The 18,244-nt window shown below is 57.5% G+C and overlaps 1 protein-coding gene across 2 annotated transcripts in view; it reads left to right on the forward strand.

Moving 5' to 3' along the window:
- Positions 1 to 17,815, forward strand: part of LOC119567442 (E3 ubiquitin-protein ligase TRIM39-like) — a 29,356-nt gene extending 11,541 nt beyond the window's left edge. For both annotated transcript variants that reach the window (XM_037913284.2, XM_043528803.1), the window contains one exon: positions 16,712 to 17,815. In XM_037913284.2, coding sequence (XP_037769212.1) covers positions 16,712 to 17,277 — 566 coding nt within the window. In that variant the 3' untranslated portion in view covers positions 17,278 to 17,815. The remainder of the gene's footprint in view (positions 1 to 16,711) is intronic.
- The last annotated feature ends 429 nt before the right edge of the window (positions 17,816 to 18,244 follow it).

Consider the following 18,244-nt stretch of genomic DNA (forward strand, 5'->3'; position numbering starts at 1 on the left):
AGACAGTATTGTAGTGACCCTGATGGCTCCATGTTGGGCCCTGGGTCACCGCCCAGGGAACAGGGTAGGGCCGAGGCAGCCTGAGGTAGGGGGGAGCTGGAGGCTGTGGGGGAGCGGGAGCAGCCTGGGAGCTGGGACAGGGACACTGGATGCCAGGTGGGTGGCCCAAAACCCTGTGCTGTGTTCGCTCCAGATTCCCACTCTGTGCTGCAGGGTCTGTTGGGGTCAGATGCTGTGGTGAGGGGCCCACCCAGACAGACGGAAGAGAGCGAGGCTCTGTCTGCATGGGGAAGGGGCAGCAGTTCTGTTAAATTGGTTCTAGTTCTCTAGACTCATCGTGGGGTGGCCCCCTTCAGGTACCACCCTCAGTCATTTCAGGGTGTCTTGGCAAGCATCTTGCCTCAGTTTACCCTCTTTAGCACTTCTTAAATTACGCCTCACAGTCCAAAAGATCCGAGAGAAAAGTCCCCCCCTGGGGTCCGCTCTGAGTCCAAGTAAACCCCAAAATAAAATCTTTTCCTTCACACTGCTCCAGCCTCCAGCTCTCACTCAAGCTCCTCACTGTCCTCAAGTCAGGAGTCCTCAGTCCTCCTTCCCGGAGCTGGGTTTGGACTAGTTTCCATTGTGGAATCAGATGACTCCAGCCCTCCTTCCCGGCTCTGGGGTCATTTCAGACTGTGCCTTTATTCCCTGCGTCCACTTTCTCCAGCCGGTGGCAGCTCTCCAGGGCTCTGTCCTCCTCCAGCTGCTGCTGTCATTGTCATCTCTGGCAGCGCCTCCCCCGTAAGGGAGCTCCTCTGTCTAGGGCAGTGGTTCCCAAACGTTTTTGGTCATGCCCTCCCTTACCTGGTTTGTGCCCCCACCCCGGGAGCTGCGATAGGGAGCTGGGCCAGGAACAGGGCTGCAATTGGGGCTAGGAGCTGGGGGCTGTGTCTGGAAGTGGACCCGCTGTTGGGGCTGGGAGCCGCAGGCTTCAGCTGGGAGTGAAGCCGCTGGTGCAGCCTGAGCAGAAACTGGGGCTGCAGTTGGGGCCAGGAGCTGGGGGCTTTGGCCGGGGGCGGAACACGGTTGGAGTTGGAGCTTCAGCTGGGGTCGCAGCCTGGAGCAGGGCCAGGAGTCGGTGGCTGAGGCTGGAACCGGAGCTGCAGCTGGGGCTCAGGGTTGGGCCAGGGTGGAGGTGGGGACAGAGTAAGGCTGGTTGGCGTTCCCTTTCTGCCACCCATGGGGGCTGGTCCATGCTCTGCCATGCCCCCAAATGTTCCTCCACACCCTCTAGGGGGTCACGACCCACAGTTTGGGGACCACTGCTCTGGAAGCACCCCTTCCAGGCTCCTTGCTCTCTCCTGGGAGCTCCTCTTCTCGGCAGCTTCCTGTCCCTAGGATTCCTTCAGCTGAGCCCCGGTAACCCTTTTTCAGGCTCATTAGCTATTTAGCTGCCAACTAGCCACTTAGGGATTTAATTACTTCCAGGTCGGTCTGGGTTGTCTCATTCTCCCTTCCAGGAGCCTGTCACAGGTAGTCTAGTCCCTAACTCCCATAAAAGGGCCAGCTCTCTTCATACATTTCCCCCCACCCCCAGAGCCAACCTGTATTCAAAGGGAGGCTTGACCAGGGCTGATACTTGGTGATGTTCCGCAGCTGGGGTGGGGTGGGGGGTACTTCCTGCCCTGCTGCCACAAGGAAATCTACAAGGCCCTTGGCCATAATTTTCTTCTCGTCACCGAAGTGTGAAGAGACCAGGAGTTTGATTCCCCAACTTTCTATGTAGCTCATGTCAGGGGTAAAATCCCCCATAGTCTTCAGCATGTCATAGTTCAGAACAACTCTTTGGCCATAGCAGAGGTAGTCAATAACACTGGGCTTTCATCATTGGTGTGATGGTCCTGTCGCAGATATGGGCTGGCTACGGAGCTTCCCTCTCAGCCAGATACACACCAGATGTGTTCATCACAAAATTCTTGAATTTTCCGCCAAGTATGTCTGAGGTCAGCTTAAAGATGGTATTTTAAACCCAGCGCTACCTAGTGGTTGAACAGCATAATACAGTTTAGCGTTCCATTACATCTCCCCCGTTAAGTTCTACGTTCCGACCATTTATAATATTTACAGTATCTCACTGTCTTTGAACTTCAGTGCAGATCAGTCTGTTAGGTGTCTCTGAATGGTGCTGGTCTTTTAATTACACAACCCGAACAGGTAACAGCTTGGTCATCTGGCTGTCCATTAGTTCTAACGACTGACTATGGTCAGTCTGGAATCCTTGAGTCATCTTCTTGTTCTGCATCCATCATCTGCAGAGTTTGCTCAGTTGATTGTTCTTTCTGAGGAACAAATTGTAGATGATGACAGTTTCTGTTGAACTCTCCTCTCTTGGTCTTGATCACATACAACCTGGGTGTTGAATTCTTTTTCTTTACAACACCTGGAATATTCCATTCTTTTTCTCCATCCAGTTTGACACAAACATGGTCACCAGGTTCTAGGCCTGGTAGTTTTCTAAGTGATGTCTGTTGTAAAAGTGTTCGTAAATTTTTTTTTCCCTTTTTATTCGATTTGCCTATTCTCTACTTGTCTGGCAACTTTGGAGATAGATTCTTTTCCAAAGTTGGGAGGGTAGCTAGGAGTTGTGCTGCACTATATCCAGTAGCTGCGATTGGTGTTGATCTATAACTCAGTAGAGCAAAGAATGGATCTTCCTGTTGAAGGATATTCTTCACTGTCTGTGCAGCTCTCACAGCCTCTCCATTCGCTTGTGAGTAATATGGGCTTCTAGTAATATGAGGAAGATCATATTTTGTTTGGATAAATTAAATTCTACGTCAGTGAATTATGGTCCATGCTCTGTCACAAGTTCTTCTGGAACCCCGAAATGCCCAAAAGTGCCCTTCAGTTGCTCTGTAACACTCTGGTCTGTTATGTCTTTCAAGTACACTCTTTCTATATATCTGGAAAAATAGTCCACGACTACCAGGTAAAGATGTCCCCTGAATTCACATAACTCTGCAGCTAGTCTCTTCCAAGGTCTCTTTCATTCAGACTAGCTCCTTGTTAGTGTCACTAATTACTACTGGCCGTATCTTTTTCCCCGCAGCCTTCAGTAAAAGAGCCATGGGAGCCCGTGGGGAAATGTTTCTACCAAGGGCAAATTTAACAGCAGCTCTGGAGTGTTTCATAGCTGATGTCCTGAGCCTGGCCTGGCAGTAACTGTGAGTTTCTGGGGATGTTGACAGTCATTCACTGCAAGTCACTGGGATTTGGGCTCCTAAGTTTCTGGGACACGTTTGAAATAGAGCTGGGTGTAATTTGGGGGGTAAATAGTTTATTTGCTGAAATATTATATTTTGGGTCGACTGAAACTATTCGTGAATCCATGTTGAGTTTGCTGACGAGTTTCAATGAACAGAGAAAGGTGGCACCGCTTCCCTTCCAGCCTTTAGCCCCGTGGCTGGGCCCTCAGCGGGGAGCCCCCGGTTCCATCCCCCCGTGGGATGTGGGGCAGGAATTGGAATGTGGGAATCCAGGAAGGGCTGGAACCAGTGCACTCCGGGTGTCTGATGTGGGGCTCCCACAATCTCTCCTGCTGAAGACGTCGCCCTGTGTCTAAACACTGCCCTGGGCACTGGGCCAGAATGTGGGAGTGAGACTGACTCTGCCGCCAGTGGGTCGGGCTGCACCTGGCAGCCCAGACTTCAGCTCCCCTGGTCCAGTGACCCTGTAAATACTGATCAATAACCCCCGTGAGGGGAGGGGTTCTGGTCCCTGGCACAGCAGTGTCTCAGCCATGTCGGTGCCCCACTGCAAACCCCAAGTGCAGATGCGCTGCACTGGTATGAACTGGGCCTGGCCCCTGGCGCAGCTTCTCCCAGATGGAGTGGGCAACAAGTGGGGAAATGCCCCCTCCCCTCCCCACTGCCCCAGCCTCATTAGCAATGGCCCCTGTTCCCCCCAGCACCCCTCAACTCCTATCTCCCCCTACCCTGCCCCTTCCAGCGAGCACAGACACCCTGCCCGTGCCCTAACATGGAGAGTCCCAGCTGCGCCCCATGGGTCAGGGCTGCACCCCCAGTGTGTATAGGGATGGCACCAACCTGCTCTTAGCAACAAACCAGCCACACATGGCCCAGAGCAACAGAGATTCCCTGGGGCCTGCCCCCTTCACCTTCCCTCTTGCCCCCCTTCACCTCCCTCTATCCCCCTGGCACCTGCCCCTCCCTTACCCTTCCCTCAATTCCTGTGCCCACCTGACCCCCGCCTCTATCCTGTCCCCTCACCCTCACCTCAAACTCCTGCTTCTCCCCCTGGGACCCTGCCCCTCTCCCCACCTTTGTCTCCCTGGCATCTGCCCCTGCCCTCCACCCACCTCTGCCCCCTGGCACTAGCCAATCTTCTCATGCCCCTGTGCCCCCTGGCTCCCGCTCCTCCCTAACCCCTGTGCCCACCTGGCCCCTGCCTCTATCCTCACCCCTCCCCTTCTTCTCACCCCCTTTCTGCTCCCCTGGGGCCCTACCCCTCTTCCTCCACTTTGCCTCCCTGGCATATGCCCCTGCCCTCCACCCACCTCTGACCCCCTGGAACTCACCCCTCCCTTCTCCCCCTGCTGTCCTGTCACCTGCCCCTCACCCCGAAACATCCTTTGCACCGTGGAGCCCACCGATCACTTCACCCCCCTGCTACCTCCTGGAATGAACCTCTCCCCTTTTCCCCTCTCCTGCCATGTCTCCTTCCCCAGCCCTCGCCCCCCCTGCCCTTTCATGCCCCCCCCACCCATCACCCTCCTCTGCTGTCTTGGCTCCTGCCCTTCCCACCCCCCTCAGCCCCGACTGTTACCCTTCCCTCTCCCCACCCTCTCTGACCCCTGGCACCCTTCCCTTCCCTTGTCCCCCTGTGCTCACCCCTCCTCTAGCCCCACTCTCACCTTCTGGCTCCTGGCCCTCCTCAATCCCCTCTCCTAACACCTCCCTCTACCCACCTGCCCTGCCTCTCTCCTTGCCCCTCTCTGGCCCCTCGTGCACACCCCTCCCATCGCCCCCCCTCTACCTCCTAGTGCCTATCCCTCCCTCCTCTGCCCTCCCTGTGTCTGCCCTTCTGCTCAACCCCCTCAATCCCCCTGGCACCTGCCCTTTTCCTGACCCCCCTGCACCCTCCTGGTGCCGACCCCTTCCCTCATTCACCCTGCCCCCCGGTACCTGCCCCTCCTCTTGCCCCCTTCCTCCCTGATGCCCACCCCCCTCACTCCCTCTGCCCCCTGACTCCACTCTCCTCACGCCCCTCTTCCCCCATCACCCATGACTTGCCCCACCCCCTGCCTTTCTCGTGACCACCCCTCCTTTCACCCCCCATCTCCTGGCACCCACTCCTCCCCACCCCCTTCCCTCCTTTTTGTCTGCCCCCTTCCTTTACCCCCTTCTGTCCCCCGGCACCTGCCCCTCCCCCTGCCCCTCTGGCGCCCACCTCTTCCCTTGCCCCCCTCTGCCCCCAATACTGCCTCTTGCCCCTTGTTGTCCCTGGTGCCTGACCCATTCCATGCTTAACCACTGTCCCCCTGGCACCTGCCCCTCCCACTGTCCCATTGCTGCCTGCCCATCTGCTCACCCTCCTGTGCCCCCCAGCTTTCACCCCTCCCCTCATACCCCTCTAGTCTCCTGGCACCCACCCCTTCCCTTGCCCTCCTACCCACTGACGATCACACTTTCCTTCACCGTCCTGCCCATCTGCCCCTGGTGCCTTCCCCATTCCACGCCCCACCACTGTCCCCCAACCCCCCAGCATTTTTCTCTCCCCCACTCTGCCCCCTGTTCCTGCCCCTACTTCTCCCGCCCTGGCCCCCACTTCTCCCCTCAGTACAAGCCACTTCCCTCGCCCCCACCCCCTGTTTCCTGCCCCTTCGCTTGCAACCCCTCCCCTACCACCTTCCGCTTAGTTCTTCCCCCTTCCCTTCCCTCACTCTCTGCCTCCCTAAAACCTGCACCCCTCACCCCCCTCTAGTCCCATGGTGCCAGCCCCTCTGTTCACTCCTCCTCTGCTCCCCTAAGGCCCATCTCTACCTTTGCCCCCATCTGCCTCCATGGTGCCTGCTCCTTCCTTTGCCCCCTCTGCCTGCCTGGTGCAAACCCCTTCCCTTGCCCGCCTTTGGGCCCCCTGGTATCTGCCCCTCCCCTCCCCATCCCCTAACCTCTGGGTCCCACCGCACCCCTCCCCTCCCCCTCTCTCTTCCCCCCTCATGCCCACATCTCCACACCCCTCTGCCCATAGGGTGCGCCCTTCTCCACACCCCACTTTCTGCCCCCCAGTGCCCGCCCCTCTCCTCTCTCCATTCCTTGTATCTACCTCTCTGCTCATCCCCACATCCGTCCTGGTGACTACCCCTTCCCTCCTCCCACCTCTGTCTTCCTGTCACCCACCCCTCATGTCCCTCTCCCCCTTTATGACTGCCCTTTCCCTCGCTCCACTCTTGCCCCCTGGGGTCTACCCCACCACTTGCCCTGCATGTCCCTCTGAAACCTGTCCTACCCCTCACCCCTCTTTGTCCCCTTGCCACCTGAGCCTTCTCCCACCCCCTCCTTTTCCCCTGGTGCCAGCCCCTCCTTTTACTCCCCCTCTCCCTCCCTAGTGCCTGCCCCTCTGTTCACGCCTTGTGTCCCCTGGTGCAAGCCCCTCCCCCTCCCCCCATCCCCCAGTTCTGCCTGCCCCTTCTCTATCCCACCCTTTGGACCCCTGGTGCCCACCCCTCCCCTCATCTTTCTCTTTCCCTTGGCACCAGTCCTGCCCCTCATTCACACTCTAAGGCCCTGATGCATGTCCCTCATAGAATCACAGAATATCAGGGTTGGAAGGGACCTCAGGAGGTCATCCAGTCCAACCCCCCACTCAAAGCAGGACCAATCCCCAACTAAATCATCCCAGCCAGGGCTTTGTCAAGCCTGACCTTAAAAACTTCTAAAGAAGGAGATTCCGCCACCTCCCTAGGTAACGCATTCCAGTGTTTCACCACCCTCCTAGTGGAAAAGTTTTTCCTAATATCCAACCTAAACCTCCCCCACTGCAACTTGAGACCATTACTCCTTGTTCTGTCATCAGCTACCACTGAGAACAGTCTAGAGCCATCCTCTTTGGAACCCCCTTTCAGGTAGTTGAAAGCAGCTATCAAATCCCCCCTCATTCTTCTCTTCCGCAGACTAAACAATCCCAGTTCCCTCAGCCTCTCCTCATAAGTCATGTGTGCCAGTCCCCTAATCATTTTTGTTGCCCTCCGCTGGACTCTTTCCAATTTTTCCACATCCTTCTTGCAGTGTGGGGCCCAAAACTGGACACAGTACTCCAGATGAGGCCTCACCAATGTTGAATAGAGGGGAACGATCACATCCCTCAATCTGCTGGCAATGCCCCTACTTATACATCCCAAAATGCCATTGGCCTTCTTGGCAACAAGGGCACACTGTTGACTCATATCCAGCTTCTCGTCCACTGTAACCCCTAGGTCCTTTTCTGCAGAACTGCTGCCGAGCCATTCGGTCCCTAGTCTGTAGCGGTGCATGGGATTCTTCTGTCCTAAGTGCAGGACTCTGCACTTGCCCTTGTTAAACCTCATCAGATTTCTTTTGGCCCAATCCTCCAATTTGTCTAGGGCCCTCTGTATCCTATCCCTACCCTCCAGCGTATCTACCTCTCCTCCCAGTTTAGTGTCATCTGCAAACTTGCTGAGGGTGCAGTCCACACCATCCTCCAGATCATTTATGAAGATATTGAACAAAACCAGCCCGAGGACCGACCCTTGGGGCACTCCACTTGATACCGGCTGCCAACTAGACATGGAGCCTTTGATCACTACCCATTGAGCCCGACAATCTAGCCAACTTTCTACCCACCTTATAGTCCATTCATCCAGCTCATACTTCTTTAACTTGCTGGCAAGAATACTGTGGGAGACCGTGTCAAAAGCTTTGCTAAAGTCAAGGAACAACATGTCCACTGCTTTCCCTTTATCCATAGAGCCAGTTATCTCGTCATAGAAGGCAATTAGATTAGTCAGGCATGACTTGCCCTTGGTGAATCCATGCTGACTGTTCCTGATCACTTTCCTCTCCTCTAAGTGCTTCAGAATTGATTCCTTGAGGACCTGCTCCATGATTTTTCCAGGGACTGAGGTGAGGCTGACTGGCCTGTAGTTCCCAGGATCCTCCTTCTTCCCTTTTTGAAAGATGGGCACTACAAAAGCCTTTTTCCAGTTATCCGGGACTTCCCCTGATCACCATGAGTTTTCAAAGATAATGGCCAATGGCTCTGCAATCACATCTGCCAACTCCTTTTTCACTCTCAGATGCAGCGCATCCGGCCCCATGGACTTGTGCTTGTCCAGCTTTTCTAAATAGTCCCGAACCACTTCTTTCTCCACAGAGGGCTGGTCACCTCCTCCCCATGCTGTGCTGCCCAGTGCCGCAGTCTGGGAGCTGACCTTGTTCGTGAAGACAGAGGCAAAAAAAGCATTGAGTACATTAGCTTTTTGCACATCCTCGGTCACTAGGTTGCCTCCCTCATTCAGTAAGGGGCCCACACTTTCCTTGACTTTCTTCTTGTTGCTAACATACCTGAAGAAACCCTTCTGGTTACTCTTAACATCTCTTGCTAGCTGCAACTTCAGGTGTGATTTGGCCTTCCTGATTTCACTCCTGCATGCCCAAGCAATATTTTTATACTATTCCCTGGTTATTTGTCCAATCTTCCACTTCTTGTAAGCTTCTTTTTTGTGTTTAAGATCAGCAAGGATTTCACTGTGAAGCCAAGCTGGTCGCCTGCCATATTTACTATTCTTTCTACACATCGGGATGGTTTGTCCCTGTAACCTCAATAAGGATTCTTTAAAATACAGCCAGCTCTCCCGGACTCCTTTCCCCCTCATGTTATTCTCCCAGGGGATCCTGCCCATCAGTTCCCTGAGGGAGTCAAAGTCTGCTTTTCTGAAGTCCAGGGTCCGATTTCTGCTGCTCTCCTTTCTTCCCTGTGTCAGGATCCTGAACTCGACCATCTCATGGTCACTGCCTCCCAGGTTCCCATCCACTTTTGCTTCCCCTACTAATTCTTCCCGGTTTGTGAGCAGCAGGTCAAGAAGAGCTCTGCCCCTAGTTGGTTCCTCCAGCACTTGCACCAGGAAATTGTCCCCTACACTTTTCAAAAACTTCCTGGATTGTCTGTGCACCGCTGTATTGCTCTCCCAGCAGATATCAGGGTGATTGAAGTCTCCCATGAGAACCAGGGCCTGCGATCTAGTAACTTCCATGAGTTGCCGGAAGAAAGCCTCCTCCACCTCATCTCCCTGGTCCGGTGGTCCATAGCAGACTACCACCACGACATCACCCTTGTTGCTCACGCTTCTAAACTTCATCCAGAGACTCTCAGGTTTTTCTGCAGTTTCATACCGGAGCTCTGAGCAGTCATACTGCTCCCTAACATACAGTGCAACTCCCCCGCCTTTTCTGCCCTGCCTGTCCTTCCTGAACAGTTTATATCCATCCATGACAGTACTCCAGTCATGTGAGTTATCCCACCAAGTCTCTGTTATTCCAATCACATCATAATTCCTTGACTGTGCCAGGACTTCCAATTCTTCCTGCTTGTTTCCCAGGCTTCATGCATTTGTGTATAGGCACTTGAGATAACTCGCTGATTGTCCCTCTTTCTCAGTATGAGGCGGGAACCCTGCTCTCTCCCGTGCTCCTGCTCATGCTTCCTCCCGGTATCCTAGTGTCCCTCCCCTTCCCCCTTAGCCCCACTCAGTGCCTGCCCCTCCCATCATCCCATTTTCTCCCCTGGCACATGCTCCTCTGCTCACCCTCCCCCCATAGCCCCCTGGGAACCTGCCCCTCCTCTTACCCTCCTCCACCCACTGGTGACTGTCCCTGCCCTAGCCAGACCCTCTGCCCCCAGGCTCCTGCATCGCTCCGTCCCCCTGGCGCCTGCCCCTTCCCTCCCCCGCTATGGTCCTGGAACCTGCCCCACTCCTCATCCCCCCCCACCCCCTGGCATCAGTCCCTCCCCTTGATTCCCCCTGCCCCAATGGAGCCCCCCCATTCCCTCACATCCCTCTCCCCCTGGTGCCCGTCCCTTCCCTTGCTTCCCTGTGCCCCTTGGGGTCCATCCCCTTCTTCTGCCCTGGTGCCCACCTGTCCCCTCACCCCCTGCAGCCCTTGGGAACCTGCCCCTCCCTTCACCCCACTCTGTCCTACTGGTGCCCGCTCCTCTTACCCCCCAGTGCCCTTGTGCCTGCCCCTCCCCTCTGCCCCTCCAACCTCTACTCTTGTCATCTGCCCCTCCCCTGTCCTCTCCCAGCATCAGCCTGTCCCCTCCCCCACTGACACCTTCCCACCCCTCCCCCGCTCCTCCTGCCCTTTCCCCCACAATTTCCTTCTCCCCGAACATGCCCAGACAGGAGCTGTTCAGTGGCCCCCTGGATTTGGGGGGAGGAAGACCCTGTCCCCACTGCCAGGGCAGACAGGTTTTTATAACCAGCTTGTGACACTCCCCTGACTCAGTTACAACCAATTGTGCCCACGTGGCAGCTTTTCTGCCTCACAGCCTGGGCTGAGCTGTGTGTGTGTTTGCTCCCAGCCTGCTGCCTGACCCTGTGTGTGATCTGGTGCCTGCTGGGGGAGTCTGGGCCGCTCCAGCAGGGATCAGAGAGCCCAGGGGCCATGCACACACATTGCAGCCCCACTGGCCAAGGGTCCATGCACTCCGGGGTATCCTACCACACAGAGCTGGGAGGGAGGGGGGCATCCAGGGCAGTTACACAAACACCGCTGGGGGTCCTGTTAGGGTCGCCACCTCTGAGGTCCAACAAAACAGGAAATCTGCCTGCTTCATGGACATTACCTGTCCCCTCACCCGGGCACCGTCTCCCCATCCGAATCCCGGGAGAAGGCACCAGCCACCACAGGCTCCTGCTCCTGGACTGCCCCGAGTACCAACCTCACCGAGCAGGACATGGCGCCAGATCTACCCCGCTGCCCCCGGCAGTGACCCCCGCAGCCGGTACCTGCACAGGGGTGACTGGGCCCTGCTGGCCCTGAGCTCCCGATCTCACTCACTGCTCCAAGCTGCCCCGTCTCTGCAGCTCCCAGGGACTCTGGACCCAGAGCTCCCTTTGCGTAGGCACGGTCACCCCGCAGCTCCCCCACTGCAGCCACTGACACACCTGGGACTCGTCACGTCCTGGGCAGACTCACAGATTTCCCAGGAGAGTGACATGGACAAAGGGACAATCCTGGGAAAACCTGGACAGGTCGGCGTGCCAACTTTCTAATCTCACAAAACCGAACACCCCTGCCCCACCCCTGCCCTGAGGCTCTGCCCTTCCCCCTCTCTGAGGCTCCGCCCTCGCTCACTCCATCCCCCCTCCCTCTGTCGCTCACTCTCCCCCACCCTCCCTCACTTTCACCGGGCTGGGGCAGGGGTTTGGGGTGTGGGAGGGGGATGAGGGCTCCGGCTGGCGGTGCGGACTCTGGGGTGGGGCCAGGGATGAGGGGTTTGGGTTGCAGGAAGGGGCTCCGGCCTGGGGCCAAGGGGTTCAGAGTGAGGGACGGGTGTGGGCTCTGGGGTAGGGCTGGGGTTGAGGGGTTTGTGGTGAAGGACGGACGCCTGGCAACCCTGTGGACAGGTATCAACCCTAGATCCTGTCCACATGGCACCCTGCTGAGCTGGGTACAGGCAGCCACATGCCAGCCCAGGCCCCTGGCAGGGACGCTGAGCTACTATGGTCACTAACAGTGTTAACTCTGCCACGTGCCACACACCACGTCCCAGGAACAGCTGTAACCTAGACTCGTGGCAATGCCGGGCTGGAAGGGACCTGGAGAGGTCACCTAGCCCAGCCCCTGGTGCTGGGGCAGGGCCTAGACCATCTCTGGCAGGGGTTTGTCCAATCTGTTCTTACAAACCTCCAGTGACGGGGATCCCACAGCCTCCCTTGGATCAGGTCCAGAGCTTCACTGCCCTGAGACTTCGAAAGAGTTTCCTCATCTCCAGCCTCAGTCTCCCTTGCTGCAGCTTGCACCCATTGTTCCTTGGACAGGCCCTCGCCCTGCCCGCTGCGGGCACCGGGGGTGTCACCAGGTGTGAGCATTGCTGTTATTGCACTGAATGGCTGGGGGCGCTGGGCTGGCTCAGGGGGGCAGTGAGGGAGCTGGGGCCTTTCACTCTCCAGTCACCGATCTCAGCCCAGGGTCAGAGTCCAGTTCCCAGTGAACAGGAGCTCATGTCATAATTCTCGTTAATGGCAGCCTGACCAGCCACCTCCGCAGGGAGGCCAAGGCCTGAAGGGGCCGCAGGGACTGTTCCTCCCCAGGGAGAGGCTCCAGCAGGTGTCAGGGCTGAGCCACGTTGGCAGGACAGTGCGGGGCTCACATGGCCGCTGTGACATCCTCGTACCCTTGATACCCAGAGCTCCAGCAGGAGGGGTGTAAACCCCACTTGTACCCCCAGCACAGAACTCACTGACACTCACTGACACTGCCCCAAGGCCCCCTCTCCTCTCGGGGTGTCGGGGGGAATAAATTACACTGGAAGAGAGGGGCCAGGAGACCGTGGCCCCATCACTTTTACTGATAGGATGGCTAGGTCTCCCACTTTTTACCGGCTGTAAGGGCGAGCGATGCGGGGCGGGAGGGGGCAGAGAGGAGCGACCTTGGGAGCAGGGTGTTGGGGGGGAAGAGGCGGTGAGGGGGTGGAGTCTTGGGGAGAAGGGGCGATGCGGGGGTGGGGTCTTGAGAAGAGGCAGTGTGAGGGCCGTGGCTCAGGGAGAAGGGGCTGTGTGAGGGCAGGGGTTCTGGGAGAAGGGGTGGTGCGGGGGCTGGAGCTCCAGGAGAAGGACCCACACGGGAAGGCGGGGCCATGGTTCAGGCACCGGAGGCCCCTCTACTTTTAGGGAGCTTCCATCACTCCTGAGGAGAGTACCATCCCGGATCCTGATCCACAGGCACATCTGTGTATTTGCCGGGTGCACAGAGCTCTCCAGGTGGAGACACTGTCTCACTGACCCAGGAATCGGTGCTGGGAGGCCCCACTGCCCAGGAGGTCAAGGGCTCTCGCTCCCCTGCCCTGGGGGTGAAGGGAGGGGCCCTGGGGCTGCTGTTCCCTGTCCCAGGAATGGGGTGAAGGGACACAGGGTGGACACAGACAATCTCCCCGCTTGCGCTGTGAGGGGCAGACCTGGCTCCACACTGGGCTTCAGAGCCTGAGCTCCAGCCTGAGCCTGAACGTCTACGTGGCTATTTTTAGTGCCAAAGAGGGAGCCCCACAAGCCTGAATCTGTCCACCCCGTTCGGAGACTCACTGCCGCGGGATGTTTACATGAACCCAGAGTGTGTCCAGAGTCTGGGTCTGAAAGTTCCCAGCGCGTCTGATCCAGGGCTGGTTAATGAGAGCGGGGCGGGGGCGGTGGCTGGCCCAGTCGTTAGATGGAGACGCCGGAGCCCCTGGGGCTCTGGGACGGTCTCTGTGACCATTATCTGCTCTGGGAGACACCCAGGTGCAGCTGCAGAGGGTCTGTGCCACTAGCATCGTCCATGGGACAATCGCTCTGGGCAGAGTTCAGGCTGATTTGTGGGGGTCTCCATTTTCAGCCTGATTTTGGGGGCGAGATCAGGGGCTCACGGGGAATTTTTTTACCCAGGGCAAATTAAATAGCAGCTCTGGAGTGTTTCATAGCTGATGTCCTGAGTCTGACCTGCCCGTAACTTTGCGTTTCTGGGGATGTTGAGAGTCACTTACTGCAAGTCACTGGGATTTGGGCTCCTCAGTTGCTCAGACAGGTTTACAGTGAAGCTGGGTGAAATGTTTTGGACAAATAGTTTATTTGCTGCAAAATTATATTTCGGGTGAACAGAAACTGTTCGCGAATCCATGTCGAGTTTGCTGATGAGTATCAATTAACAGAAAGGTGCCGCCACTTCCCTTCCAGCCTTTACCCCCGTGGCCGGGCCCTCAGAGGGGAGTCCCCGGTTCAATCCCGCCATGGGACGCCATGAGGGCTGGAACTGCTGGGCTCTGGGGGTCTGATGACGTCCCCCTGTGTCTAAACACTGCTCTGGGAACTGGCCAGAGCGTGGGAGTGAGACTGACTCTGCAGCCCAGTGTGTCGGGCCCCGACCTGGGAGACCCAGAGTCCAGCTCCCCTGCTCCAGTCACCCTGTAATTATTGATCCATAACCCCAGTGACGGGAAGGGTTATGGCCCCTGGCACACCAGTGTCTCAGACCGTGTCTGCCGGGGTTTCCTTGCACCGGCGCAAACCCCCAGGGCAGACTTGCTGTGCAGATGTGAACTGGGACTGGCACCTGGTTCAGCTTCTCCCAGAGGGAGGGGGCAGTAAGTGGGGAAATGCCCCCTCTCCTCCCCACTGCCCTGGCCTCATTAGCAACAGCCTATTAGTACGCATTTACACCCTCCCCCCGCCCACCGCCAGAATCCTCCACTGCACAGCCTCCCCAGTGAGCCCAACTCAGACCACTGCCCGATGGCGGACGGGCTGGGCCAGGAGAGGGGAGGGGCTGGCTGTGGGGTTTGCCTGACTGGAAGGTGGTGCCCGTGGGGCCCGCCAGCATGGGGAGTCCCAGCTGCGCCCCCTGGGGCAGGGCTGCACCCCCAGTATGTGTGGGGCCAGCACCAACCTGCTCTTAGCAAGAAACCAACCACACATGACCCCAAAGCAAGAGAGATTCCCTGGGGCCTGCCTCTCCCTCAGTCCTCTGGCTCCTGCCCCTCCCTTACCCTTTTCTCACCCCTGTGCCCACCTGGACCCTGCGTCTATTCGGACCCCTCCTCCTCGCCCCTCCCCTTCTTCCCACCCACTTTCTGCTTCCCTAGGCCCCTCTGCCCCCACTTTGCCTCCTTGCCATGTGCCCCTGCCTTCCACCCACCTCTGCCCCACCAGAAACCCCCCTCACTTCCCCCCTGCCCTCCTGGCACCTTCCCCTCTCCCCTAAACATCCTCTGCACCCTGGAGCCCACCCATCACTTCACACCCCAGCTATGTCCTGGAATCCACCTCTCCCCTTTCCCTCCTCTGCTGCCATGTCTCCTACCCCTTCCCTCACTCCCATCTGCGTCCCTGGTGCCTGCCACTTCCCTCACCCCCTCTCCCCCCTGATGGCCATCCCACCCCTCACCCTCTTCTGCTGTCCTGGCTTCTGCCCTTCCTACTCCCCTCAGCCCTCCTGGCACCTGCCTCTACCCACCCTCTCTGACCCCTGGCACGCACCCCTTCCCTCACCCGCCCTGTGCCCACCCCTCCTCTAGCCCCACTCTGACCCCCTGGCACCTGCCTCTCCCCAGTGCCGTCTCCTAACACCTCCCTCTACCCACCTGCCCCGCCTGTCTCCTCGCCCCTCTCTGCCCCCTGGTGCTTGTCCCTCCCCTCCTCTGCCCTCCCTGTGTCTGCCCTTCTGCTCAACACCCTCAATCCCCCTGTCACCTACCCTTTCCCTTACCCCCCTCACCCTTCTGGTGCCAACCCCTTCCCTCCTTCACCCTTCCCCCCCAACACCTGACCCTCCCCTTGTCCCCTTCCTCCCTAGTGCCTACCCCCTCATCACCCTCTGCCCCACTGACCCCACTCTCCTCTCGCCCCTCTGCCACCATCATCCATGCCACCTTCTCTTTGTTTCTCACCTCTGCCCCTCCCCTCGCCCTCTGGCTCCATGACACCTGCACCCCTCACCACCCCTCTAGTCCCCTGGTGCCAGCTCCTCCTCTGCCCCATGTCCCATCTCTACCCTTGCCCCATCTGCCTTCCTGGTGCCTGCCATTTCCTTTGCCCCCTCTGCCCGCCTGATGCAAGTCCCGTCCCTTGCCCCCCTTTGGACCCCTGGTCTCTGCCCTTCCCCTCACCTCAACACTGCCCCGCCCCTCCCCTCACCCTCTCCTAACCTCTGGGTCCCACCCCTCCCTTCATCCTCCCTCTGCCCCCCTGGTGTCCACATCTCGCTTCACACTCCTCTGCCCCCCTAGGTCCTGCCCTTCTCCACACCCCTCTCTCTGCCCCCCTTCTGCTCACCGGCTCCCTCACCCCCCATTCTGCCCCCCGGCACCAGTGCCTGCCCATTCGCTGCCCCCCATGGTTCTACCTCCCCACTCCTCATCATCTCACCCCCTGGCAGCTCACCCTCCCCTTGATTTCCCCTTCCCCATTGGAGCTCCCCCATTCCCTCACACCCCTCTGCCCCCTGGTGCCCGCCCCTTCCCTTGGCCCCCGCAGCCCCCTGGGGTCCATCCCCTTCTTCTCCCATGGAGCCCACCCCTCCCCCCACCCCTTGCAGCCCCCAGGATCCTGCCCTTCACCCCCCCTCTGTTCTTATGGTGCCTGCTCGTTCCCTTGTCCCCACATTGCCCTTGTGCCTGCCCCTCCCCTCTACCCCTCCCCCCTCTGCTCCTGTCACCTGCCCCTCCCCTCTACCCCTCCCCCCTCTGCTCCTGTCACCTGCCCCTCCCCTTTCCTCTCCCAGCATCAGCCTCTCCCCTCCCCCGCCCCCAGTGACACCTCCCCACCCCTCCCCCGCTCCTCCTGCCCTTTCCCCCCATTGTCTCCTCACAGGCAGAGGGGCCCTGACTCCCCTCAGGCAACAACCCCCGCCCAGCGATTAACGGGGACGCAGGTTAATTTCCCTTCGATCCCAGTGACCAGCCCCTGCCCCCGGCCCTGACTCTGTGACTCTCTCCCCAGTGGACGTGACTCTGGATCCAGACACGGCTCATCCCAAACTCGTCCTGTCTGAGGATCTGAAACGCGTGAGACACGGAGACACACGCCAGGATCTGCCCAACAAGCCTGAGAGATTTGATCCTTGTGTCTGTGTCCTGGGCGCTGAGGGGTTCGCGGGCGGGAGGCGTTACTGGGAGGTGGGGGTGGGAGACAAGACTGAGTGGGACCTGGGGGTTTGTAGGGAATCTGTGAGCAGGAAGGGGAAGGTCACAGCATCACCTGAGGATGGATTCTGGGCCGTGCGGCTGAGGGATGGGGGATACGAGGCCCTCACCTCCCCCCGGACCCCCCTCCCCGTGAGCGTCCGTCCCGGCCAGGTGGGGATTTTCCTGGACTATGGGGCGGGCGAGGTCTCGTTTTACAACGTGACTGACGGGTCCCATCTCTTCACTTTCACTGACACCTTCTCCGGGACGCTCCGCCCTTATTTCAGTCCCTGTCTCAATGCTGGGGGTACAAACGTGGCTCCCCTGATCATCTGCCCGGTCCCGGCTCCGGCCGGGGGGAATCGCTGTACCCAACAGTGACCCCGCGGCACAGACCGGCCCCCCCAGCGCTGCTGCTCCTACCACCCCCCTGTGGGGGGGGGCCGGTTACTGCAGCAACAGGAGTTTTTGTGCTGACCGGACGCTGCCAGTTTCCCTTTTCCACTGCAGGGTCCAGTCGAAAACCGGACACCTGGCAACCCCCAGCCCTCACCTTGCCCCGTCCCCTGCCCCGGGGGTAGCAGATGGTGGGGGATGGGGTCATTCTCTCCTGCAAGAATTTTCTAGCCCTGTGAAATCTCAATGTAAAATAGGAAAGAAAAAAGATGATTCAAATTTAGAAAATATTATTGTAACAAGGTGTAAATACAAGAATATTTCAATTTACATTTCAACAGTATTTCAGAAACAAGCATCTAAACATATTTTTAGAAATGGAATAATTTACATTTATTTTTGATTCTTCCCTCAAATCTATGTTGAAGTTTAACTTTTCTCAATAACATCATTTGTATTTCAACTGTGGAATTTCAAGAAATCCAAAATATTTTTCTTCACAAAATAAACTATTAAATTGTCAGACGGGGTTGTTCAGTTACAATGTACGTGTGTCATAAACATCACAACTACACACATGTGCAGCTGCTCTCTCTCCCCCCCCCCCCCCCTTTATTGTCTTGACTGGTTCTCTCTGGGAGGCAGGGCACATACACCCACCTCCTGCACTACACCTTTGAAAATTAATAGCTTAAAAATGATAGAATTAATGAAGCAATATATTTAAATTATCTCATACAAGATTATATAATATTCTTTGAAGTTCTGTCAGCATTAATTCACTTTCTAGCTGCATATAATCGGTAATCAAGATATGACCCTTCCTTGCTTTTCCTCACAAAACACGGTCCCCAACCTCAAATGCTGTATTCTTAGATACCAGGGGTCGGCAACCGTTCAGAAGCGGTGTGCCGAGTCTTCATTTAGTCACTCTAATGTAAGGTTTTGCGTG

The sequence above is a fragment of the Chelonia mydas genome, chromosome 14 (assembly GCF_015237465.2).
Source record: "Chelonia mydas isolate rCheMyd1 chromosome 14, rCheMyd1.pri.v2, whole genome shotgun sequence".
Taxonomy (NCBI): domain Eukaryota; kingdom Metazoa; phylum Chordata; order Testudines; family Cheloniidae; genus Chelonia; species Chelonia mydas.